This window comes from Heteronotia binoei, chromosome 4 (genome assembly GCF_032191835.1).
Source record: "Heteronotia binoei isolate CCM8104 ecotype False Entrance Well chromosome 4, APGP_CSIRO_Hbin_v1, whole genome shotgun sequence".
In the NCBI taxonomy this organism is placed as follows: Eukaryota; Metazoa; Chordata; class Lepidosauria; order Squamata; family Gekkonidae; genus Heteronotia; species Heteronotia binoei.
The window spans coordinates 38911934-38937560 of record NC_083226.1 but is presented as its reverse complement, the minus strand read 5'-3'; the positions used below and the strand labels follow the sequence as shown (position 1 = coordinate 38937560).

General features: G+C 41.7%; 1 protein-coding gene across 1 annotated transcript in view; it reads left to right on the top strand.

Moving 5' to 3' along the window:
- The window catches only part of SNX30 (sorting nexin family member 30), a 36923-nt gene extending 11833 nt beyond the window's left edge, over positions 1-25090 (top strand). The window contains exons 2-9 of the mRNA XM_060237154.1: positions 6685-6873; positions 10706-10816; positions 13026-13184; positions 14240-14435; positions 16411-16610; positions 19863-19949; positions 23031-23183; positions 24700-25090. Of these exons, the coding sequence (XP_060093137.1) occupies positions 6685-6873; positions 10706-10816; positions 13026-13184; positions 14240-14435; positions 16411-16610; positions 19863-19949; positions 23031-23183; positions 24700-24759 (1155 nt within the window). The 3' untranslated portion in view covers positions 24760-25090. The remainder of the gene's footprint in view (positions 1-6684; positions 6874-10705; positions 10817-13025; positions 13185-14239; positions 14436-16410; positions 16611-19862; positions 19950-23030; positions 23184-24699) is intronic.
- Positions 25091-25627: the final 537 nt, after the last annotated feature.

Below are 25627 nucleotides of genomic sequence, written 5' to 3'. Positions count from 1 at the left end.
TCAGCAAACCCCTGAGATGATAACCTCTTCCAAAACAAATGGTCAGAACCAATCTTATGTGTTGCACTTAGCCCATGAAAAAATAGCTCTCCATCTTCTCGAAAAGCTCCTTCCTGTAAAGAGGGATTGGGCCTTATACTTCTAAATTTATTTTCTCTAGTTTGCCTCTAGTCTCTGCTGGACTTCCATAACACTTGGGAGAACCTTGGGACAGATCACAGGAGAAAGGCAGAAGTAAAGTCACAGCAAGCAACTCCTTTCCTCCTGTCTTTAAGACTCCCTGAGTTTTCTTGGCATATAGTCAACTATTCATGTTTTTGGTGTAACTGATGGTGGAAAGCAATTGACTAACTTGAGGTATTCTAGGAGAGTTAATAAATTGGTGTTTGTGTGAGTTTTATACTGTCATACTCCAAAAATGTTATGATGCAAGTACTTGGGATTGAGTGAAATTTCTAGATAACAGAGGGACTTAATGTTCCAGAAGTACAGAGAAGAACTTGGAATTACGCTATCTGATTGTGCTGTCATTTACCAAGAATGAAATGAAGATTTATAAAGGACAGTGTAAATGGTGTGTGCGATCTTAACTGAAGCTGCAATTAAAATGTAGTAGTTGTCCCCAGAATGATCAGTAATGGCACCTCTACACAATTCTCAGTCAGAAATGGTCTCTTTTTAAAAAAGAGAATGGAAAGAGAACTGGGTTTACTCTCTCCAGTCATTTATTGACAAAATATTACATCTATTGATAAATACAGTCTTATCTTGTTTTCTGTAAATAGCATATCTCTTTTGCATAGATTATCATAACACTTTTGTGTGCCTGAATGGGTAAGCATAAAGCACCACCACCCCCTTTACTGTATATATCTCAGATGTTTCTACCATTAGCTACTTGAGAAGGATCTGATTTCAACTGGGATCCTAGAGAGATCCTTTTAAGGGAAGGTTCATAGGCTGTGGTGAGGCCTGTGTTACAGACTTTTTGCCCCCAAGTGGGATAGTAAGTGTGCAAACCAGGAAGATGTGCTGAATTAACATAGAGAACATTGCTTCTCCAGCAGTTGGCTAATACCTGTCATTTCCAAACTAATTCTTGAAGATAGTTCTGCAAAATAAGCGATGCTCTTGAACCTAAATAAGCTCCAGATTCTCATCCAGTGTGGATCAGTGCATAGCTATTGCCTGTAGCCAATAATCCCTCAGTCTTGCCAAAAGTATCTTGATTAGCTTTAATGGTTAGAGGTATGCATTATGTTAAATGCATGGTGACGTCCAGAAATGGCAACTGTGCCTCTCTAGCTCCTTGTCTCTCCTTCTATAGCATGGAGGATAACTAATTCACCCTTCTCCCAGTGTCCTCTCCTAGGCTGGCAATAGTCGCTAAGACAGTCACAACAGTTGGGACTAATATGGGCATGGGAGTAGAGAAGGGAAGAGAGTTAAGGGTGTGTGTGTGTATTTTATAAACATCAGTATGTCTGAAGGTGCTTTTACTGTCAAATGCTTGGCTTAACAAGGAAGAGTGGTATAGAAATATAGTTAAAATAATGTATTTTCCTACTTTGAATTTTTGGTTGCTGCTAGTGAAGTTTAAGGATGTGTTGCTGGAGGCCAAGATAACGATAATTCATGCCACAGTATTCCCCATTACTATGTGCATGGGTGTGAAAGTTGGACAGTGAGGAAAGCTGTTAGGAAGAAAGTTGATTCCTTTGAAATGTGGTGTTGGAGGAGAGGATTATTGATACCATGGACCACCAAAAAGCCAAATAAGTGGGTTCTAGATCAAATCAAGCCTGAATTCTTCCTAAAGGTAAAGTGACCAGAGTCCACCATACATACAGAGTCCATCATACAGGATTCAATGGAAAAGACAATATTAGGAAAAGTTGAAGGCAGAAGGAAAACCTCACATGACATGGATTGACGAAAGCAAGCCATGGCCATCAGTTTGCAAGACCTGAGCAAGGCTGATAGCCATCAGGTGTTTTGGATATCTTCAATTCATAGAGTTGCCATAAGTTGAAAGCGACTTGAAAGCACTTAATATATACATTGAGGGGGTGAAGTAAACATATGAGTCCATGAAATCAGGTGTGTGTATAAGTTCCTGCCTTCCAGCAGTGAGTCTTTATTATTATGCTCAATACAAGTTTATGTAGAGGTGTAAGGCAGGGGTCTTCAACGCAGTGCCTGTCAAGTGTCTTTTAGAAAGTGAGCAGGGCCCTATGGGGCTTTTGTCCAGCTGCTGGAGAATTGATTGACTTTGCAGGTTTTTAAAAGTTGTTTCAGAATTCCCTCACATCAAAAGGATCTTTGCTGTTTTACTGAAGGTAAGCTGCGTATGCAAGAAGATACTTTGCAATGGGATGTTCATTTAGAGAAGCATCCTGTTAAACAGATTCTGCCAAAAATATTGAAGAGTTAAGTATTAGTTATGTATAATCTCACACTGTGGCAGCCATTTTGTGGTTGTGCCCACCTGGTGTCAGAATTCCAACAGTGTCCATAGGCTCAAAAAGGTTGGAGACCCCTGCGCCAAGGTGCACGATTGATTCTCCCTCATAGAATGTGGAATATAACCAAGAATATGGCCTCTGCAGTGATTCTAAGCAGAGACTGATAATCTTGGCTAGCAGAGATGCAATGAAATGTTTTCTCCTCTTTTTGAGAAGGGTATCAGAGAATAGGCCACATAGGGCACTAAGAAATGCCCTGAATGTTCAGTAACATTGAAAACCTGCATTGAATGACAAACCATGAAGTCTTTTAATACACACTAAGTGACAACTATGCTTATTACTGGAAACTCTAATTAGATGGCAGTGGGATCAGGACCAGCCTCGGGCTGCCTTTTTTTGTTTTCACCCCATCCCCCCAGAGTTGTAGATAATATGCTTAGTTTGCAAAGATGTGCAGACTACTTCTTGAATTATGGTATCTTCATACTGAATTTAAATTCTTGTTATGCATTGCTGATCTGACAGGTTTCAAATTTCATTGTTAGGAATATTTTCCTTAAATTCACACACTGACAGATCAAACAGTCTTGATTATTGGTCTACTGGCTTTGTAACAGTCAAGATTTTAATGTAGGTTTTACATAAAGGCAGCATCTCTTGGTCCAGGATATTTCTTCCCAAAGCAGCTGAATGTAGAATAGTTCATGGCGAAAACTTAATAGGGATGGAATCAAGAGTACGGCAGCTGCCTATAAATACATTGAGGACAGACTTCTCTCCTCCACAGTTTATCTTGTGGTTTGTCTTTCGGCAGAGTCCAATTTTATGTCCTGAGGGGAAGAGTAATAACTTGGTGAGGTTTCTCGTGTAAGCCTCAGTTGAACCTGGATGGCCTGACTTCACTAAGTGCTAGCTAGCTTTGGTTGCTTTCCTGTTTCATTTCAGGGCCTGCATGTCTTGGACTGAAGGTTTGCCTTGTGGTATGTTTGTGTTAGAAAGCAGCGTTGACATGATTTAAAAGGCAGTTGCTGTGGAACTCCTCTGGGCTGTAGGATGGTTGCTAAGGCAGTTGCTGTGTAAATAAGACATCTTTTAATACTCTACGAACTTGAGAGTTCTTTTCTCCTTCTCTCTGCAATCACTGTGCTTAGGGCTAGATGGAGAGGAAGCTTCCCAGTTCCGCAAATGAATGGCTGCTGATGCGACGCATTTTTAACTTGCTGTTTGCCTTCTGAATAACTCTGTTACCTCATAGAAGGAATTGCCTATCGACATTCACTTCCTAACTTTGCTGTAAAGGATAATAAAAGGATGCTTCACTAAGCAACCCCATTGAAACACTTAATCTTGCAATGTTTAATAAGAGTGCAGTATTTGATTTCCACAAGTCGTTGGGGCTCTCTGCCTTGGAATTGGAATAGTTTGGGAGCAGTTTCCTATCCAGTAAAACTGGTTTGTTGGGGCACTTAAATTTCTGTCTCAAGGTCAAGCAATCAAGTGTTTCTGAGCAGAGTGTGAGATCTGCCTAGACGAGGATGTGAGATCCTGTGGATTAGAGATAGTGCAAAGTCTACAGTGTACAGACAAAGTTTGGGTCCAGTGGCACCTTTAAGACCAACAGAGGTTTATTCAAGGTATGAACTTTTCTTTGCACTTACACTTCCTCAGATAAATTGAAATGGAACGTCAGTTCATATATATAGACAGATGCCTGTACATAGGTGAGCAGCAAATTAGCATACAACTTAATAAAGATGTTTTGACTTGTGCAAAGGCCAGACAACAATAACAAAGCTCATACCTTGAATAAAACTTAAAAGTGCCACTGGACTCTGTTCTACTGCTTCAGACCAACATGGCTGCCCACCTGAATCTATTGTATAGATGAGTTAATCAGGATACTGGGGAAACTTTCATCTTCAAACAACTCTCCTGGGGGGACTAGAAGCTTGGACAGTTGGCTACTGTTTTGCTGCCTATGAATATTTCAGTGAGTTGTAGCCTGACCTACTTTCTTTATGGCATCCCTAAGCATATTTGATGTCAAGCTGAATAAAGAATGAAAGATAGTAGGCTCTGACCCATCTGTCATCAGAGTTCTAGGTGTTCTTACAAGAAATTAGGCAGTAAATTCTTGCAATTTGGTGTTCTTCCATTTAAAAAAAATTGTACTAGGTAAACCAATAGTATCTAGGCTACGTTAGAAGCTTCGTACCCGGTATCCCTGCTTATTAATTGCTTCCTGGCACTCCGTTGCCTGCTGTTTTGAAACTTGGATCTTTTCATTTCAAGAATTTCTGCACTGCTCTCTTGCCTGGAGCTTCCAAGTCTTGCTCAGTTGCCCTGATTAAACTTCTTTGGTGTTTGGCTTCTTATATCCTGCAGCAGGGGTGGCCAAACTTGCTTAACATTAAGAGTCACATAGAATAAATGTCAGATATTTGAGAGCTGCAAGACATGATCATCAGATGTTTGAGAGCTGGAAGGAAGGAAGGGAATAGATGGAGAGGGAGAGATGACAAGAAAGCAACTTTAACTTTAAATGCATTCTCCAAGTTGCCAGCTGGCTTGACTTGGAGAAGTGATTTAAAGAGACAAATGCCTTCTTCAATCCAGCCATAGGGGCAGTGGGGACTTCAAGAGCCACACAATATGTGTGAAAGAGCCACTTGTGACTCCGAAGCCACAGTTTGGCCACCTCTCTCCTACAGTGTAGCTAGATAGATACATACAAATGGGAGCCCCCATCCCCCACTATTTCCTCTTCCTTTTCCTGAAAGCTCCCATGGGCTGTACTCTTTTTGGCCTTCCTTCTCTCCTTAGGGTTTATTTATGTTTATGTTTAATTTGATTTAATTAATTAGGCTTGCTAGCTTCTGGTTGGGAAATTCCTAGAGATTGAAGAATGGAGCCTTGGGAGGTGAGGTTTAAGGGAAGCAGCCTCAGCAGGGTATAATGCCATAGAGTCCACCTTCCAGAGCAGTAGAGTTGGTTGCTATGCTTTTGGAGGGAGGGATCTGGTAGCCTCTCTTGGATTCCTCTTCCAGAACTAATGTCATTGTGTTGCTGCCGTTGCACGCTATGCCCTAGTTTTTTGGGGGAAACTATGGGTTTTTTAGCTACAAAGACTGAAATATAGTAGGCTCTTTTAGTTTGCCAAAAACAGTGTGTCATCGTGTGATGTCCCTGGCATAATGTCACTTCTGAGTGACATTGGAAATGGGGCATCCCTGTTGGGGGGTGGTATTTTCCCTGCTGTGCAACATACCTGTTGGGGGTGGGGTTTCTCCCACAGGCCAGTTTTGGGCCAGCAGATTGGAGCTCGACAGACTGGGGGATTGGCAACCCTACAGAGCAGCTATTTTCTCTAGGGGAACTGATCTGTCATCTGGAGATCAGTTGTAATTCTAGGTAATCTCCAGCCATAAACTCCACCCTCCAAAGCAGGACCCTGCTCTCTGCCTGTGTCTTTTAGTCACAGAAATGCAGTCCTTGGAATGCTGTGATTGCCTAGCAATAGCTAGTGAAGGAATCCATTTTTTTAAAAAGCTACAGGCACACCTTTTATAATTTCTGGGTTTTCATATCCCCATTATTTTAGATTTCACATTTTTTTGCAAAGCTTTTCAGGTTTGTAGAAAGATCTGTCTTGCCTGTTCACAGCTCCAGTCACTGGATTTTTGTATCTAAAGATTTGGTCAACTCTGCTATTACCATAGAGATTCCTGCCCCTAAGCTGAGATCTTTATCACAGTCCTTGCTTTGTCTGCTACCGACAACAAAAGTTGTACAAACTTTTCAGTTGCTGGCATTCCTGTTCTGGAAAGTTTTCCTCTAGTTGCTTGCCTGGCACTAGATCTGATGAGTTTCTGGTATCAAAATTATCCCTTGCCAGTGATAATTTTTTCATTAGTTTTGCTGTTAGCTATCTTTTGCTAGCTGCTTAAGTTCTTAGGTCAGTCTCTCCCCTCTCTCACTTAACCTTGACCTTCCATCTATTGAAACAATACTGATCTACCTTGCAAGAAAGAAGAAAGCTTTTTAAAATATACGTTTGAAACTGCTGCACAATCTAATCTTAAGTGACATTACTAGCACAGAGACATGAGTTCAGGAAATTAGATGTTTTCAGTCCCTACCATCTAATCAACTTGGGTGATGTGCTTTAAAAGTTCATTAACTGATGTTTCCTGCTCTGCTGTTTTTTGTTCTCCAGGACCTCAGCTTACCCAATGGTACTCCTGTAGACACTTCTAGCCCGGCTTCCTCCTCCTCCCTTCTCAACAGATTGCAGCTGGATGATGACTTGGACGGGGAAATGAGAGATCTCTTCGTCACTGTTGATGATCCAAAAAAACATGTTTGTACAATGGAGACTTACATCACATACAGAGTCACAACCAAGGTACTCATTTGCAATCTACTTTCTGTGCCTTGTTGCTTTGTTTAAACTAAGAGCTTTCTTGTTTTAGCTTCCTTGTGGACTCCAAACTAGAAAGAGAGGTTTTCCATTCTTAAGATATTGTATGCTAGTATTAAAACTTTCCAGTTTTGTCAACACTAGTAGATTTTTTTTATAAGACAGTATGAAATTTCTCCTTTGCTTGGATTTATGTTTGTCCAGTTTTTATACAATTTGATCATGGTATAAGATGTATTAAACACCTCTTTACATTTGAGGTTGATCCAGTGCAATCTCTCTTTACAACCACTAATGTTGGGGTTGCTAAATTATTTCTGTGCAGTGGCTTCCACAAACAGGGACTTTGACACTTGTAAACAGTTTACCATGTACCTAGTTTGCATATGGCTGTGGTCAACTGGATTTCAGTGTGTACTCTTGATAGCAAACAGCTGAATTGCGTGCATGGAATCCGTGGTAACAATAGTATTTTGAGGTGGTGTGAGATGCCCTAGAAGTTTTTTTTTTATGATGGTATCTTCAATGGCCTATTTATTCATGCGGAACATCAGTTGAGTATCCAGTTGTTTAGTAATGCACATGTGAATTGGTCCATGGGTTTGTTGGGTGGCATTAGTTTCTGTTTATGCCACTGCTTAATCCCAGTGCCCCCTGGCTGTTTGTCCATGAGACAAGCAACTTATGAATGCTGAAAGCTGTTTTGTAGACATGCTGTTACCCAGGAATATATATTTTTTTGCAATTAACTTCAGTGTTCAAATGCCCAGTTAATATTATAAGCTGAGTAATTGCTCTTGTTGTAACCTTCCTCACTACTGCTGCTGAAGCAATTTTGCCTTGCGGAATATAAATTCTGTAAAAGTAGTATAGTTTTCTTTTGGCAGAATTGCCAAAGATAAATGGCTTTGTATTACATGGAACTGTTAATAAGTGTAGTCTAGGTGCATTGCTGAAAGATGTGTTCAAATAGAATGTACTTTGTTCTTTTTCCTTCCACCTTCTGTGTATTGTGCAATCCACTTTCTGGTGGAAGAATTGCTTTCCAGGTGCATATAAATACCTTCCCCCACTGACACACAAAAACACCTTTCAGTAGCAACGATAAGGGTTTGTGTACTTCTACTTGAAGTTTGCACTACTTCTGTATTGGAGGGTGTGTAGTTTGTAGATGCTCTAGATAGCTTAAGGCAGGGTACTTATCTCTTCATAACATGGGTCATACCTACTTATATTGGTGTAACTGTTGTGTCTTCTTACAAAGAATCCTGGGAAATGTAGCTTAAGTTCACTTAGATCACCAGCTTTCCCTCACAATTCCCAGGATTCTGTGGGTTTCTTTCAAACTGGTTCTACACCTGTTGATATGCATATAGTGTTCTGAATTTTGTGGGACATTCTGTGTCTTTGTAAGACTCATCCTTGGATGTTCACATGTTTTAGGCTTAAGGTACATCTTGATCCAGGAAACTCCACTGCTTGATCCAGGAAACTCTTCTGTCCTTGGCACCAGCATATTTCTGGGAACTTGGTTTTGCAGGTGCTCAATCTTTTTGGCTCTGCTTCCTTTTGCTGATGTGTCCACCACACTTAGGGGGTCAAGGAGGTGGCACATGGAGGTGGCACATGAAATGTCCCTCAGGTTGTGCTGCTATTCATTAGTTGCTGATGAAGTGATCTCTTCTGTGTAAAAATGGTTATGGAAGTACCTTCTGTTGGACAGTACCTGTGAAGCCATGAATGAAAGGGTGCAGGCCTTTGCCACATCTGTTGACCACTGTTTTCTGTGTTAAAGTATTCAAGCAAGATGCTTGAATGCTTTTACACAGAGAAGAGTACAGAGGAGCATGATAGCTTGTGGGCTGGCAGTGGTAGGGCTGGAGTAGGACAATAGAGACCTGGGTTTAAATACCTATTTAGCATTTGAAGTGAAAAGTGTCCTTGGGCCAGTCACCCCATTCTTCTTAACCTACCTTAAAGGATTGCTTTGAGGATAAAATGGGGGCCACACAGGGACTATCCTTCTTTCAAGGATCTTGGAGCAGGAAAGAAATTAAGTATGGCAATAAATAGTCCCCGGCTTGCTTTAACAGTTGCTGCAGGATTATGGCTACCGTAATGGTCAGTCCTGTGGAGGGAAGTTGCTTTTTTCAGGCGCCTATAAAAGCTCCAAGTCAGACAACAGAGATCAGCTTAGTAAAATTTTTAGAATAAGACTGGGATGAAAAAGAGGCTTTAATGGACCAGCTGTCACAGCAGAAGTCCAATGCTGACATTTCTAAAGCTGCTTCCACTTGGCAAGGGTTCTTATTATCAGGTCTTTTTTTTTTTTTTTAGCAGGAAAGCACAGGAATGCAGTTCCGGCTGGCCTGGCACGAGGGGGTGTGGCTTAATATGCAAATGAGTCTCTGCTGGGCTTTTCCCACAAAAAGCCCTGTGTTAAACAATGGTGACGTCAGGGGGTGTTGCCTAATATGCAAATAAGTTCCTGCTGGGCTTTTTCTTCCAAAAAAGCCCTGCTTATTATTATTCTTGTAGAAGCATCTGTGCTGGCAATATGACTTCTGCACATGAGTGTCTTCTGTGCACCCTTTCCCCTCAGCCCACAGCTTTCCCCTTCCGCAAAAGAGCTGCAGTGAATTCACTTTGGCCCTTGGGGATATTTTCATCATGGCTGCTGCGGAGACTCTCTGGGACTTTTTTGTTCTTCATACAAATAGTATGAAATACAGAACAGCTCTTTGTAGTGCATTACTGACATACAATCATCTCGCAGCCTCCGTTCCCTGTTCCTTTCCAGGTAATCAGCACAAAAATTGCCTGTACCTTTCCTCTTATATCTCCACTACAAAAGGGCTGTAGCAATGTTCCCTCTAAGCTGAGTTCATGTGAGCTAGCTCACAGTTTTTTAGCCTCTGGCTCACGCATTGTTGTCTTAGGTCAGCCTGCTCAGGAGGGATGGCCTCTGAACACACTGATTTATGCAGTAGCTCAGAACTTTAATGCCAGTAGCTCGCAAAGAAGAATTTTTGCTCACAAGACTCCGCAGCTTAACGGGAACATTGCTGTAGAGTACTTTCCCCCCCAATAAAAACTGAGTTCAGATAATCCAGAATTTGAAACGGAAAAGATAAATACAAATATATCACTGTGGCAAAATAGCAGTTACCTTTTTAAAAACATAGGTGAAAAATGGTATAATCGCAAAAGGTTAGTAGCAGGGGAAATGGTGGGACCTTTTGAACAGGAAAGTACTCACCATTCCTTCCTCACAACTTACTTAGGGTGTGTTCTTTAAAAAAAATGAGAAAAGCAAATTTGGGAGAGAGATCAGTGCATGCTGGAGGCTCCCCACTTTTTTTTTTTTACAGTTTAGTAGCCAAGGCAGAAAAAAAAAAATCTTTACACAGAAGCAGCTGAAGTGCTGGTCAGCAGTGTCGCCCTTTAGCCTGTCCAGGATGATATTCCAGTCTTTGAAGATATAAACATATCTCTGGACATAACTTTTATCTTGTATTCTTTGCCTTTTTTCCTCAGGGAAAGCATTCCATTCAAACAACTGAAAGCAGAATTTTTAATCAAATGCTTTTCCAATTACAATACTTAAGACAGTTCTCAGATTGTATATCTTATTCGCTGGAAAACAGGTTGATTCTCCCCCCCCCTTTCATTTCTGCTATTGCTTGGATGCCTCACCCTGTAGTACAGCTGTAAGCAAGCAAACAAGACAGTCCCTGCAAGGTATTTCAAAAACTGAAATGTCTCACCAAATGCTGAATAACTTTCCTTTCTCTCTCCTGTTTCCCTTCATTCCTAGACCACACGAGCAGAATTTGATTTGCCAGAGTATTCCATGCGCCGAAGATATCAGGATTTTGATTGGCTGAGGAATAAACTCGAGGAATCTCAGCCGACTCATCTCATTCCCGTAGGTAGTAAGTCATGGTTTCCAGTTTTCAAACACTTACTCTTCTGCTTTTAAAAGTACATGCCCTTTAGAATTCCATAGTTTTGGTCTCTTACCCATTTGGAGGGTTGGTGCTAGTCTAAACTGAATCAAGGGTAGGAGTACTGCCCTCAACAGCCCTAGTTACTCTGGCTGGGGCTGTGTTCATTCCCTTCAGTCTCCACTGGCTGAGCTGGTGTGATGACTTGGGATATATTCAGGGAACAAAGCAGTTTACTGTCCAACTTCCTTGTGGAAAAAGACCATTGTTGGTCCTAGCTGAATGTGTACTGAGAAGATGCTGTAGGCACAGAGAAACTGAAGAAGAGGGACCTAGAGAGAAAGGAGGCTAGGCAGTGGACTGAGAAGAACATGGAAAGATTTCTGGGGGAATGAGTGTTGGCTTTGGGGAAAGAGAGAAAACTGAGACAAGAATTGGAGCATTTAATTAAGAATCTTGCAATGTTAATAAGGCAATTCAAGAGAGGACTGCCAAAAGAAAGGGGACAAGACCAGGAGAACAAGAACTCAAGAAAATGATGGCAAGAGAGGTGGTGTTGAAGAAAAGAGCTAAAGAGGAAGTGGGACTGGAGAGAAACTGCAGTGGGGCCTAGTAATGGGAGGGGCTGTATACTTTGGTAAGAAAGAACTGGGTTGATAATTCAGAGAACAAATAGGACATGGAGTTAATACCTCTAGATCCTGGCAGAGTAAGTGCAGCCCACTGTGATTCCTGTCACTATAGAATTTTCACCTAAGTCAGGGCTTTTTTTTGTAGCAAGAACTCCTTTGCATATTGGGCCACACTCCTCTGATGTAGCCAATCCTTCAAGAGCTTACAGGGCTCTTCTTACAGGGCCTATTGTAAGCTCTTGGAGGATTGGCTACATTAGGGGTGTGTGGCCTAATATTCTAAGTAGTTCCTGCTACAAAAAAAAAGCCCTGCACCTAACAATCCTAAGGAGGGTAGTGAAATCCTCCTGCCAATCTTCTTCCTCCTCCATTCTCATCTATCTAGTTTTAATTTAATTAGGGAAGGATGGTGGCTCAGTGGTAGAGCATCTGCTTGGGAAGCAGAAGGTCCCAGGTTCAATCCCTGGCATCTCCAAAAAAGGGTCCAGGCAAATAGGTGTGAAAAAACCTCAGCTTGGGACCCTGGAGAGCCGCTGCCAGTCTGAGAAGACAATACTGACTTTGATGGACCAAGGGTCTGATTCAGTAGAAGGCAGCTTCATATGTTCATATAATTTGCTCTGGTTGCCTGCTTTGTCCACAATCCTTACAGTTTTTGTTCCCTCCTTTTCTTGCATTCCTCCTTCGTTGTCTCTTTTCGTTGTCAGGTGCCACTCTTGATTGCTAAAGCAACCTGAACTGCCACCCAGCTTCCCCCCCCCCCCCATGCATGCGCAGATGCTACCATTTTAGCCCCCAAATTTTGTTTAAAAATGGGAGTGGGGGTTTCAAGAACTCAGGGATATCTCCTAGATTTAAACAGGTTCAGCCTTCTGTGTTTTTTGGAATGTTTAATTCTGGAAGTTCTGATTTACAGGCTGGAATCAATTATTATATTTGCTGATTGTTGGATACCTGGTCAAAAACTGATCATATAGCATGTACTTTCTCATTCATACCAAGAAGTTACAGTTTCAGTCTTAAAGTATTTCAGGTAGCAGGCCTGAGGATGGGACCCTGAGCTGAGAGGCCTGAGAATGGGACTGTTGCAGGAAAAGCCCCCGTTACAGGACCCTGAGCTAGAAACACTGTCATTTAAAGTAGATGGTGCTGGGTCAGATCTTTGCAATGTTGGCTCCTTTGAGTAAAGAATGTTTCTCTCCTCCTTTTCAGCCCCTCCTCTGAGACAGAAATTAAACAAGTCTTTCTGCATGAGTAAAGTTATGCATGGGAATTTGATTTCAGATGCAAATGTATCGATACAGTAGAAATTATTCTTTAAATTGTAATGCAGCTCCAAATGAGAACTAAAGGCCATGGCATGAATGATGTGTTTTTGTTTGCCTGCTCTATTGAAATAGCTATTGCTTATGTTGGTATTCTTGTGTCTCTGTTTTGAAAATTTTCTGTTTAAGTAGACCCTTTGCTCTCAACTTTGGATCTGATGCAAGAGTGGTTATCGATCTGTTCTCCAGATAAAACATACACATTGAGACATTCTGTGACTCTCTCTCTTCAGCCTCTTCCAGAGAAGTTTGTGGTTAAAGGAGTTGTTGACCGCTTTTCAGAAGAATTTGTTGAAACAAGGAGGAAGGCCTTGGATAAATTTTTGAAAAGGATCGCTGATCATCCGGTGCTGTCTTTCAATGAACACTTTCATGTGTTTCTGACTGCCAAAGTAAGTGAACAGCCTTGACGCAAGTCTTTCAGGAGGCATGGATGGTTTCACATTTTTAGAAAAAAAAAATATTTGGAGTGAGCAAGTGTAGCAATTAGAGGGTTGGGACTAGGATCTGGGAGACCCAGGTTTGCCACAGAAGCTTGCTGGGAGACTTCAAGCTGGTCACATGCACTCAGCCTAGCATACCTCAGAGAAAATGTAACCAGGGTTGTGTCCCCAGTGAGAAGAGAAGTGGAGGTGTAAATGAAGTAATTAAAAGAAATAGTGAGAGAATCCCTAAAGAGATCACCTGTGCTATTCAAAAGCAATCTATTTTAGAGGACAGAATTAGTTGTTGTTTTCTAGTGTTTAATAAGTAATGGTCTTCATATTTTCCCTTATAACTCCACATGGAAAGGCCAGGGGCTTTTTCTTAAAGTTAGAAACAAGTAATTTATGGCAATAGAACATCATGTTGTTGTGCTATAGCAGTCTGTCAATTACTTTTTTAAAAAAGCCTTTTGTGCATGGGGAAATGGCGGCAGTGGTAAGCTGAAGCAAGGAAAGTGCAGGGGAACTATTGTGTAGATACTCCATCGCCAAGGTAAATGCTACTGCATTCACAGTAGCAATGAAAGCTTCAAGGAGTATTGTTGCCAGGTGCCCTTACATGGTAACATCTTTGAGTGGTGCAGTCGTAGAGCTATAGCCCTTTAAGTACAAATTCACTGTAGAATGCAGTGAATGACAAATTATTCTGAAGTTAACCAATAAGTAATGGGAATCAACTTTAATGGGCTTTACAAAGAGAATTCTTTTAGTCATGCAATATAAGAAACTCTGTGCCTTGTTCAAACATCAGGAAGGTATTTTAAACTTGAAATAATGCCAAAAACATTATCTCCTCTTCAGTTTGAAACAAGTGAGGCAACAGCCAAATACCCTCATTGCTTTAATCTGCCCACTTAATCTGCCCACTTTGACAGTTGGTTTAGAATGGTTAAGATTTTCTTTGGATAAATTTAACTTGTAACTAGTGGAAAACTAATTAATTGCTTTGTCATTGTTATCAGGATCTCAATGCTTACAAAAAGCAAGGGATGGCTTTGCTTTCCAAGATGGGAGAATCGGTCAAATATGTCACAGGAAGCTATAAACTAAAAAGTCGACCGTTGGAGTTTGCAGCCATTGGAGACTATTTAGATACCTTTTCTATGAAGCTTGGAACCATTGACAGAATAGCACAGCGGATCATTAAGGAAGAAGTGGGTGAGTAGCACATAACTTTGTGCTGAACTGACAGCTGGAGTACTGCTGCTTGCAAAAAGTTCTCTTAGAATCATAGGGTTGGAAGGGACCTCTAAGGTCATCTAGTCCAATCCCCTGCACAATTCAGGATACTCACAAATACCTCCCCCTAAATTCACAGAATCTTCATTGCTGTCAGATGGCCTCTGCTGTGTACTGCTAGCCTCTGTTTAGCCTCTTGCTGTGCACTGGCTTTGTATTCTTTCCCTATCTTGTCAGATCTTGGAAGCAAAGCCCAGTCAGCCCTGTCTAGTATTTGGATGGGAGATCCTCAAGGAATGCCAGGGTCATGACAGGCAGACGGGCAATGACAAACCACCTTGGAATGTCCCTTGTCCTGAAAACCCTGCGGGTTTACAACTACCAGCATTCCCTATTGCTTTGAGAGGGTTTGCTTTGATCCTCAAACAGAGAACATAGAAAAGGGAATAAAACCCTTAGTGGAAGTTATCCACTGTACCAAGGACTAACTTTGTCTGTAGATTCAAATGGGTAGCCATGTTAGTTTGAAGCGATAGAACAAAATTTGAATCCAGTGACACTTTTAAGTCCAGCAAAGTTTAATTCTGGGTATAAGCTTTTGTTTGTATGCACACATGTATCTGATGAAGTGTTCGTGCACTTGAAAGCTTATAGAATTAAACTTCGTTGGTCTTAAAATGCCACTGGACTCAGACTTTGACCTTTGTGTTCCTTAGACACCTTGGGGAAAAAGAGTTGGGTATATGTAGCCTCCTAGAAGTAGTCTGTTCTTGCAAAATGAGAATATTGGAACACATTCAAGTTCTGGAGAGCCAGTTTGGTGTAGTGGTTAAGAGCATGGACTCTGATCTGGGAGAACGGGGTTTGATTCCCCCTCCCCTCCACAAGTAGCTGCTTCTGTGACCTTGGGTCAGCCACAAATTCTCTCAAAACTGTTCTCTCAAGAGCAGTTCTTGAAAGAGCTCTCTCAGCCCTACCTACGTCACAGGGTGTCTGTTGTGGGGAGGGGAAGGGAAAGGAGATTGTAAGCCACTCTGAGTCTCCAAGTGTTGGGTGGGATGTAAATCCAATCTCCTCCTCTTGTGTTGTATGCACAAAGTGGGCATTAGGTCACAAAAGCTTCAGACAGGTCTACAAAGTCTTGTTGAAGTAAACTTGTTCCTCTTTCTAAGGTTCTGCAAGTCTCTTTTCTGAAACCAGTCAATTGCTACCTCTCTGGAATCTATTTGTTGCCTTTTACTTTGAACATGTTGCCATGAATTGAAAAGTAGGGTGTGTGTTTTTTTAACAAGTACCCCTTCTGAGAGAATTCCCTGTGTAGGGAGTTGTTCTATAGTGTTGCAAAGTGGCAAAAAAAAAAATGCTCCATGCTGTAGCTGTTTATGCATCATGGTCTATATTTTGAGCTTATTCAGGTTTATTTGCTCATTTAAACATTTTTATGCCACCTTTCCACCCAGTCAGGGTCCACAAAGCTGCAATCCCAAAAAACAAAATGTTTAAACAATTAAAATACTATTGTAATATAATAATTAAACCCATAAACAAAGCACTGGACCTAGGAAGCTGCCTTGTATAGTGTCAGAACATCAGTCTATCTAGTATACTTGGCTGACAGTGAGTTTCCAAGGTCTCTAAGCCCTATCTGAAATACTTTAATAGGAGATGCCAGTATGTTGAGCCTAGGGCACCCAGCATATGGGCCAAGCAACTGAATTCACAGTTCCTTCTCAATGTAGAACCCATTCTTTATCTCTTGCAGCAAGCATTCTACAACTCTAATTCCCCCCCCCCCCCAAGTTATGTGATCTCTTTTCTTGGTCCTGAATGCTTCTTTTTTTGGGTGAGATCTTGTCAAGCAGAAGGAACTGTCCTGCCTGAGAGCTAGGCTTCAGCACTTGTGATGCCCCCTTGAAACCAAGAAACTATAACTTGATTGTGACTCCTCTTACAGAATATCTGGTGGAACTTCGAGAATATGGGCCAGTTTATTCAACTTGGAGTGGGTTAGAAAGAGAACTGTCTGAACCTCTGGAAGGGATGTCTGCTTGCATTGGGAATTGCTGTACAGCTCTTGAGGAACTGAGTGAAGATATGACTGAGGATTTCCTACCTGTTCTCAGGGAGTACATGCTGTATGCTGAGTCCATGAAGGTAAGATGGATTTGTATGTGTGTGAAAAGCAATTATGTATGTGTTCAAACAGTGTTCATTATAAAGTTCTCTTAATGTTTTTGACTTTGAATGGTTTAGGGAGTGGCTTAATCCCTGTTCTAAATAGTTTTTGTTCAATCTAAGATTTAAATCTGATATATATTCATTGTGACTTCCCTGTGCAGCTGTGTTCTCCTGAAGTTGCCTGTTGGCACAGTTCATGACCAAGAATATTTTCAACAACCAACAATATATAGACCAGCAATATTTTCAAGGTGTGAGTTTTCAAGAGCCAAAGCTCATCTGGTGGAAGAAGTTTGAAAGCCCGTGCCCTGGAGATCTTGTTGGTTTCAAAGGGGCTACTGGACTGGAATTTAGCTGTTTTATTTAATTGTTGGAAAGACAAAAATGCCTCTTATGCATCATTTCCATTTGCACTGGCATGAAAGAATAAGTGCTGAGGTGACACAGAATATATTGCTTACAATAAGTTTAAGAAGTCCCAGCTGAGCATTTAGGTATTAGGCAAATGGAGTTAGCTTTAAATACTTATACACATTTTTCATGATGGCAGAGCCTAAAATAAGTTGAAGGGTTTTCATGTGGGCACAATACACGCATGCAGACATCTTCTGCCTCTTGAGAGAACTTTGTATGTGGCTCTTTATAAAGTTCTTAATCTTGGTGGTGCTTTAATTTTCTTTGCAACTTTATACGCAACTCTTGATATGCAACACATGCTGTATAATCTTGGGTTTAGTTGCAATTTGTTATATTCCAAAGAAAGGCTTGACTTTATGTGGGTGGGTCAGAGTCTATCTGACCAAGGTTGTTACCCACCCTTTGAGCTCAAAACCACATCTCTAGTAGTAGAATTAATATAGTAGTTTTTATAACTAATTTCCTCCTCCTTTCCTTTACTATAAAAAATAGCCAAAAAGTTTTCAGAGCCCAGCTAAAACACAGAACCTGTAAATCACCCAACTTACCCTTTTTTTGCTTCTGTTCACTTGAAGGCTTGTGGGCTTCACTGAGTGTGTTGCCTCATTCATTTTGTGCCTCTTGATTCCATAGTTTACTAACCAAAGACTGCATTGGGTGGGATTACACAAAGACAGCATTATCAATAGTCTTTCTTGCATACTGATTTTGTTATCACTAAGAGACAATGTTGAGCCACAGTGAAGAAGCCACCAGCATCTTGCCTGCTTCTGCTAAAGCTGGGATAACCTAGTCTCTTGCCTCCCCCTTCTGGTAGAAAATTATTTGACTTGTTCCACATTTGAGGGTGTGTTCTTTCTAATGTAACATGTCTGTTAATGATTGGTCTCTGTTAACGTGCTTCAGCATTCTGTGGGCCATTTTATTAGCCAGTCAGCTTGTTTGCGAACTTGTGATATGAAATACCTGTAAAACTTGAAGCATGGGCCCTTAAGTTCTAATAACTACAGATGAAATGCTAAATAGCAGACAACAAAATACAATAAATATATCTAATTATTAACATGGCCCCATCTGTAGATACTCCAGTCTGGAGACTTGGACCATGAACAGAGAAGGCAACCCTGAGAAAAGCTTGTTTTTTAAAATCTCTTCTCCCCCCCTCTTCCAAATGACAGAAGCTGTGTGCCTGCAGCCCTCTTTGGCCATTACTAGGCTACCACAAACCCTATTGCCAGTCTTCAAGCTTTGGTTTCTGTCAGTAAAAGGAGAGAGGGGCCAGGGCCTTTTCCAGCTCTGTCTTTTGACCTGGGACCAGACCAGGAAGCAACCACTGGGAAACTTGCTACCACACAGCTTCCATGACTTCCAGCTGCTTCCCACTGCTCAGCAGCAGCCACCCCACAAAAGCCAGTGTGGTGTAGGGATTAGAGTTTCAGACAATCCTCTGGAAGACCCAAGTTAGAATTCCCATTTTGCCCATGGTAGATACAGAAGAGGTATTTCTACAAACCTGGGGGAAATATCCCAAAAGGAGGATTTTATAAAAATCTGAAGAACACTTGGTGTGCACTTCAGCAGACCACTGTTCTCTGGGGCAGGAGTGCTTAGCTCAGCTGCTAACATAGTAAAACTGGAGACTGGCAGGGGAAGGAGGTATGAGACCTACCAGCTCTCCCTGCTACTGATGTAGCAATGCTCCCCCTGTGAGATGATAGATGGGGGAGGGAGGCATGGTAATCCCCTAGCTGTCCCTGCTGAGAGAGAGAAGAAGAGTGGCAGAGAAGGTATGGAGGAGACCAGGGGGGTGGGAAACAAAAAGGCAGAGAGAATGGGATACCCTCTCTGGTTAAATTCCTTGCAGATCACCCACTTGTAAAGTATAATTTGCCAAAACTGATTTTCATAGAAAAAGAAGAGTTGGTTTTATACCCCACTCTTCTTTACTCAAAGCAGCTTATAATCGTCTTCCCTTCCACTTCCACAACAGACACCCTGTTAGGTTGGTGGGGCTGAGAGAGCTCTGAGAGAACTGTGACTGACTTCTGCTTATATACTGGGTAGTAGACTGTGATCCATTGTCACAGGATTTTCATTATTAGGTGGCTCTTTCAGAGATCATCTCAAATTGACATGATGCTCCATAGGTTCTGAGATCCAGATGTTGAGCAATTCTGTGCTAAGTTGACTGCTTAGAAGAGAGAGCAGGGAAAGATGGTTCTATCTCCAGTCTGTCTGGATGGTATTTCATGAAGTCCAGTAAAGTCCTGTCTTCTCCCATATGAACCTGTCCAGTTGTTAAGAAGCACTGGGATCCCTGTTCTGTTTTCTTTCAGCAGTGAGAAAGACAGCCAAAACAGAGCCTTTTCCTTGGTACATTCCCTCTGTGTAGACTTATATCTGGTGTTGAACCGTCTGAGCTTTAGGTGCTAAGTGAAGACTTCCTTTCTTTTCAGTGCTTGGTTAGGATTCTGGTATGAGCAAGAATTAAAAGCCAGCTGTTAATTTTTTTGCGGCTGGCATTTTATTGATTGATTGTTGCATGTTTTTTTTAATTACACAAGAATATTGCATAGTTCAAGAAGAAATCATTCTTTCCCCTTTTGGCCTTGTTCTCCCCCACCCTACAGCACTAATTTCAACTTGGTTTATTTAAAAAAATCCCCCCCCTCAACTTGGTTTCAAAAGCTAGTTACATGGCTACTTAAGAAGTGATAAACTCAAAACTGAATGAAATCCACAAGAAGACCTAGAATAAACGTGACTTTCTTTCCTTTTAATTACAGTTTGCTTGTCCTCTTTCCATTTTAGAATGTGCTGAAGAAAAGAGATCAGGTTCAAGCAGAATATGAAGCCAAGCTGGAAGCAGTGGCCCTAAAAAGGGAAGACCGGCCCAAGGTAATTGTTTTGTACTAGTTATTATTTTTTTTAAATCCTGTCTTCTGAAGCATGTGGAAAACAAAACCTAATGTATATGAAAAGTTCATCCTTGGGTGATAAATAGTGTCAGCTAACTGCGTTCAAAATTAATTTCTGATAATTGCAAAATGGAGGTGCCTCCAATAATTGGTTCAGGTCTGTGTTGAGCAGATGCGTCACTCCTTTTTATGTACTGTGCTATCACAAGATGTGGTCTCTCTGAGCTTGGGTGGCTTTTAAAAAAGGATTTAGACCACCTCAGTCACTGGGTTGGATCCAAATATGTTCTTTCATGAACAGGGCAATCTTTCATTCATGGAAGAAGGAAGCAGGCAGAAAGAAACCCAGAGCGGAGGGAAGGGTATATTTTCATTTAACTTTTGTGACTTATAGCTATTGTGTTAGATGCAACCCTTCTAATGTACAGAAGCAATGCACATCTGAATTCCAGATGTTTGGGGATCAATTTCAGGTGATGGGAAAGAATGCTTTCCAGAAGCATTTGACTTTTCACTGCTGAAAACAGAATTCTGGATTAGATGGATGTTCTGGTCTGATTACATTCTTAGCGCATCAGGAATTTTAAAGGTTTTCTTCCATTTGTCGGTGTACAGTAGTTTGGAAGCTGAGGCTTATTTGCAAGGAATCATCTGTACGACCATGCCATCCGTCTCTCAAAAACAGTGAATACAGTTTGAAGCTAGCACATTGGGGTATTTTTTGGATTGCAGCCTGAAGTAAAAGGCTATGCACATTTGGTCAAGATTGGGCATTATACTCATTTGCTCACAATACATTCTGGGCAAATGTACATAGTGTTGAAAATCTCTGTTCACAAATGGAGCTTTCCTTTAGCCAAACTCTTTTAAACTGTCTCCCTAACACTTCTCACTCTGCTAGACTGCATATAGCCTTTCTTCATTGCTTTCACTATGATCTTGCTTCACAGCCTTCTCTCCAATTAGTTCCTTTTTGTCTCTGCTCCCAACTTCCCTGCCTCTCCTCCTTAAACTTCAAATTAACCTCCCCTTTTAGGCTCCTTTTTCTTGGTCTATTTCATTTCATTTATTCGATTTATATCTCGCCCTTCCCACAAAGCAGGCTCAGGGTGGGTTCCATCAATGAGTCAAACAGTTAAAAGCAGATTAAAATTATAATGTAGACCAGCTAAAAATGCTGACAAAACTTAAAACTAGAGCTGGATTTAGAAACTCTGACCTATCAGTCCAAAGGTCCATTTGATCCCAGTCATTGGAATAAGGGGGTGGGGAGACCTAATAGCAGGTGACATCTGCCGCCTCAGCTGAAGGCTTGGTGAAAGAGCTCTGTTCATTGTTCTGCACTTTTCCTTCAATCCCTGGGATACCCTTCCTTTTTGCTTGTCCATGTGCAGGTTTGTGGTCATTCCTTTCTTGAAACAAATCTTAAGGCATGCAGGCAATGTTCCCTTCTGTATGGAAGCTGGCTGCAAACTGCTTTAGAGAGCCAGTTTGGTGTTGTAGTTAAGTGTGTGGACTCTTAATGTGGGAGAACCAGATTTGATTCCCCACTCCTCCACTTGAAGCCAGCTTGGGTGATCCTGGGTCAGTCACAGTTCTTGCAGAGCTGTTCTTTCAAGAGCAATTCTCTGAGAGCTCTCTCAGCCCCACCCACTTCACAGGGTATCTGTTGTGGGGAGAGGAAGGGAGGAAGATTGTAAATTGCTCTGAGACTTCTGAGTGAAGGGCCGAGTATAAATCCAATCTCTTCTCTTCTTTAGTTCTGGGGGCATCTGAACATTCCTTTCCATATCAAACTGGCTGAGCCAATCAGTGTTTCAGGCTTCACCATCAGAAGAATGATACAGTGCAGAAAACGGGGAACATTCAGTAATCTAGGATTGACTTCATACCACATGGGCAGTGTTGGAGGACTTTTGACAACTTTGACCATTGGGCCAGGGTGTAATCACTACTTATTAGTAACTAATCATTAATATTTTCACTTTTTGTACTATACCATTGGCAGTCTAGTGCATAAGTGTGTGGCAAAACAATTATATGTGCATTTGCTGAGAAGTCAGTATCTGCCTGGGGTGGGGAGGAGTGTTAAGGTTATCTGCTGCTTCAGATGCTCAGATAAATCTGCTTTTAAGATTCCATGCTTTAAAGGGATGGAGTCATTTCGGTCTCATTAGAGGTATCTCTTAACTCATTTTCTCAAGAACAGTGACTTCAATGGTTGCTCTTGAATAAGCACTATCCCATAAATATTTCATTGTGTAAGCTTGTCCATCAATCCACTGAAGTAAAAAAAGCTTGAAATTTTAATTAACTTCAAAATGAGATTATTGCTATTTTAAAGATTAATGCATACGTTCATTAACCACTGCTACTTGCTTGACAGCAACAGAAATGGACAGAATTCCTCTTTGCTTTGTTCTGTAACATTTAACAGGGCACCAAGAATTAAATTCTGTAGTCACATCCAAGGTATTCAACATGATATTACAAGCATTATTCCACTTTATCTTCATGACAATCCTCTGAGGTAGGTTAGATTGAAAGATGAGTGGTCTGAGGTTAGCAAATCAAGTTCATGACTATGTAGAGACTGGGTTGGGGTGACCCTTAAGCCAACCCACTTTGGATCCTTTGCTCAAAGCCCTGGTGAAAGCCCGGGGCTGAGGGAATGATCGTGTTGTTCAGGGGTGGAATTCTAGCAGGAGCTCCTTAGCATATTAGGCCACACACCCCTGTGGCCAGTGTGGTGTTGGACAAGTTAAGATTCTTTGATGCCAGAGAGTAAACACCTCCTTTAATTAGTGCCTGGTTGGAGCTGGTTCACACATGAAGTCCCTGAGGGATTAACACACATTAATGGACGCTTTGTGTATTTGTGCAGCATCATCACAGATCCGACATATGTGGTAGTGCCGCACAAAGGCAGCAATCTTTTTAATGGTGTTAGTTCAGACATTCAGCTGTGAGTGAAGCAGTGACTTCATGTGTGAACTGGTTTTCATTGGATAAAACTGACGACATTTTGCCACAGTGGTGCTAACAGATTCTCTCTCTTCAGGTGCCCACAGATGTTGAAAAGTGCCAGGACCGAGTGGAGTGCTTCAATGCAGACTTGAAGGCTGATATGGAAAGATGGCAAAACAACAAGCGTCAAGACTTCAGGCAGCTGCTGATGGGAATGGCAGATAAAAACATCCAATATTATGAAAAGGTAATACCATAAGTTGGCACTGAGCAAAACAATGAGAATAATTCACTAACTACTTGAAGTTCCTATATCAGTAATTTAGTTTAGTTTGATTATAGATGCCCTATATTGAGTCAGACCCTTGGTCTGTCATGGCCAATAGAGTCTCCAAGGATGCTGGTGGAGATTTTTCAAATCACCTGCTACCTGATCCTTTAAACTGGAGATGCTGGTGATTGAACCTGGGACATGCAAATCCAGCACTGAGGCTGGGCCGTGGGAGTAGGCCAGCTAGATGACCACCTAAGGTGCCACCTGGCTTACAGGGGCACTGCTGGGTGCCCTTCCCCCACCCCTCCACTCTCAGCTTCCTGGGTCTGTGCAGACCTGGGAAGGCAAGAGCGGCAGCGTGGCAGGGTGGTGTGTGCTCTGCTCTGAGCCTGCCTTCCCTCGCATGGAGAAGAGCATGTCCTACCCTCTGCGCTGCTGCTCTTCACTTCTTTGCAAGGGAAGGGGGGCTCCGAGGAGAGCATGCCCCGTCACTCTTGGCTTCAGTTGAGAGCAGTGGGGCGATGCAGTGGCGTGTGCACTCCTAGGAACCTGCCTTTGTCAGGCTCTGAGGAGCACACAGGCTATCGCCCTGCTCTCGGCTTCCTGAGTCATGCTACATTAGAATTTAGTATAGCCCACTTCCATTTCCCCAACTGCTTTAACTTATCTGAAGTCCAAATGCTCTCTAGTTGGCGTGGTAGGCAAAGCATGTGGTTACTGTTGAGAAGTTTTGTTTATTTATGGCAGGCTACCCAGACATATTGATGAAACAATCTGAAAAAAAGTTTACTGAGCCCAGGTGATAGAACACACAATTTCACATGGCATGCCTTGGAGGCAGTGTTGAGCTGAGCAAGCTGGGTTATTGATTTGATTCTCTGCACAGCTGCCTCAGAAAGAAAGACAGATCATTTTGTTAATTTGTGGCAGGGTATGAGCTTTCGTGAGTCACTGTTCACTTCTCTTCTCTCTTTGAGGTCCTTATCTGTAATGCATATGTACAAATATCCATATGTATAAGAAGCTTGATATCTTTAGCCAGTGATGTGGCTGCAGTACTGCACATGAAAATGTGTTTTGGGGGATTTTGCCTTTTCCATATCTGATAAAAAGGCACCTGATGAAACCCATTGGCCTTTTTCGGAAGGCTATTAGTAAACAAGAGCCCTGCTTCACATGTGAATGCATTGTTTCACTTGGGGAAAGGTCTGTACAGCAGAACTTGGGTCACAACCCATGTGGCAGGTATAGTTCTGAAAGTGCAGAGGTATTGGCCAGGATATCTCAGCTGTGCCTGTTCATATAAGACATTTTAGACCTGCAGAGGCCAGCTTGCATATCTGAGATGAGAGAGGGTACTAACAGTTGCTTATTGGCTGAGGGAATACATTAACCCTCAAGTTGTGTTCATGAGTGCTGCTGGGGCAAAGAAAGGCTGAGGTGTTGATTGATTGGTTTATATGGTCTTTCTCTCCTTTTGTTCCGGTAGTGCCTTACGGCGTGGGAGTCTATTATACCACTGTTGCAAGAGAAGCCTGAGACCAAATAAGAAGCAATGCTTTCCCCCCCACACACATTATTGACCTCTAACCAAGTGCATGGTACCACTGGAGATACACCTATGCACGACTTCACATGATTTTTCACTTCCCCTTTCCCCACTTCCAGATGAAATACTGCCTGTTACGAAACTTGGGACAGACTGACTTGCGAGTGCTTGCAACTCTACATTTTTGCCACCTTTTTATTAAACCATCTGAGGTGATCCCTTGGCTAATGGGCAGATGAAAACACAGGGATTTATTATTCTCTTGGACTGCTTTATATTGAATGAAGCTGCTCAGTGGAACATTTAATAATAAAAAACCTCTTAAATGCAAGGTGCCAACATGACATCTTTATTGCCCTCCCTTTTTCTTGCTTCCCAAGTTAAGGGGTGGTTGATCATGCAAAAAATGTAGTTTCCCCCCCTTAAGTCTTTTTAAAGAACTTTTCATGGAAGAGGAATATGGATGGTGAAGAAAAATCAGTTTTGTGGGTTTTTTGATCGCCTGAGAAAGACCCGGGAAGGAGTTGTCTTGGTAGAATGTACTAGAAACTTGGCAGAATGTTCATGAGGTAAACTTTGTAATCTGTCCTATGGGTGTGGCATGTAGTCCATTTTCCACAGCCTTACTAGCCATTTTGAGGGAGGAAAGGAGGGAAACGTATTGCCCAAAGAATTCAGAAGTCTTATAAAAACTCTGATTTTTTTCCCCCTTTAGAATTGCTGGCATTTTTATTTTAGGATAAATCTGCTCTTATGAGGGCCCAAGTCTTGCTAAACATAATTCAATTTCACCTAAAACTTGTGAAAAGTGACAGGAGCAAGGAGAGTTTTAGTGTGTGTATCTCTGGGGAATAAATCCAGTTTACAT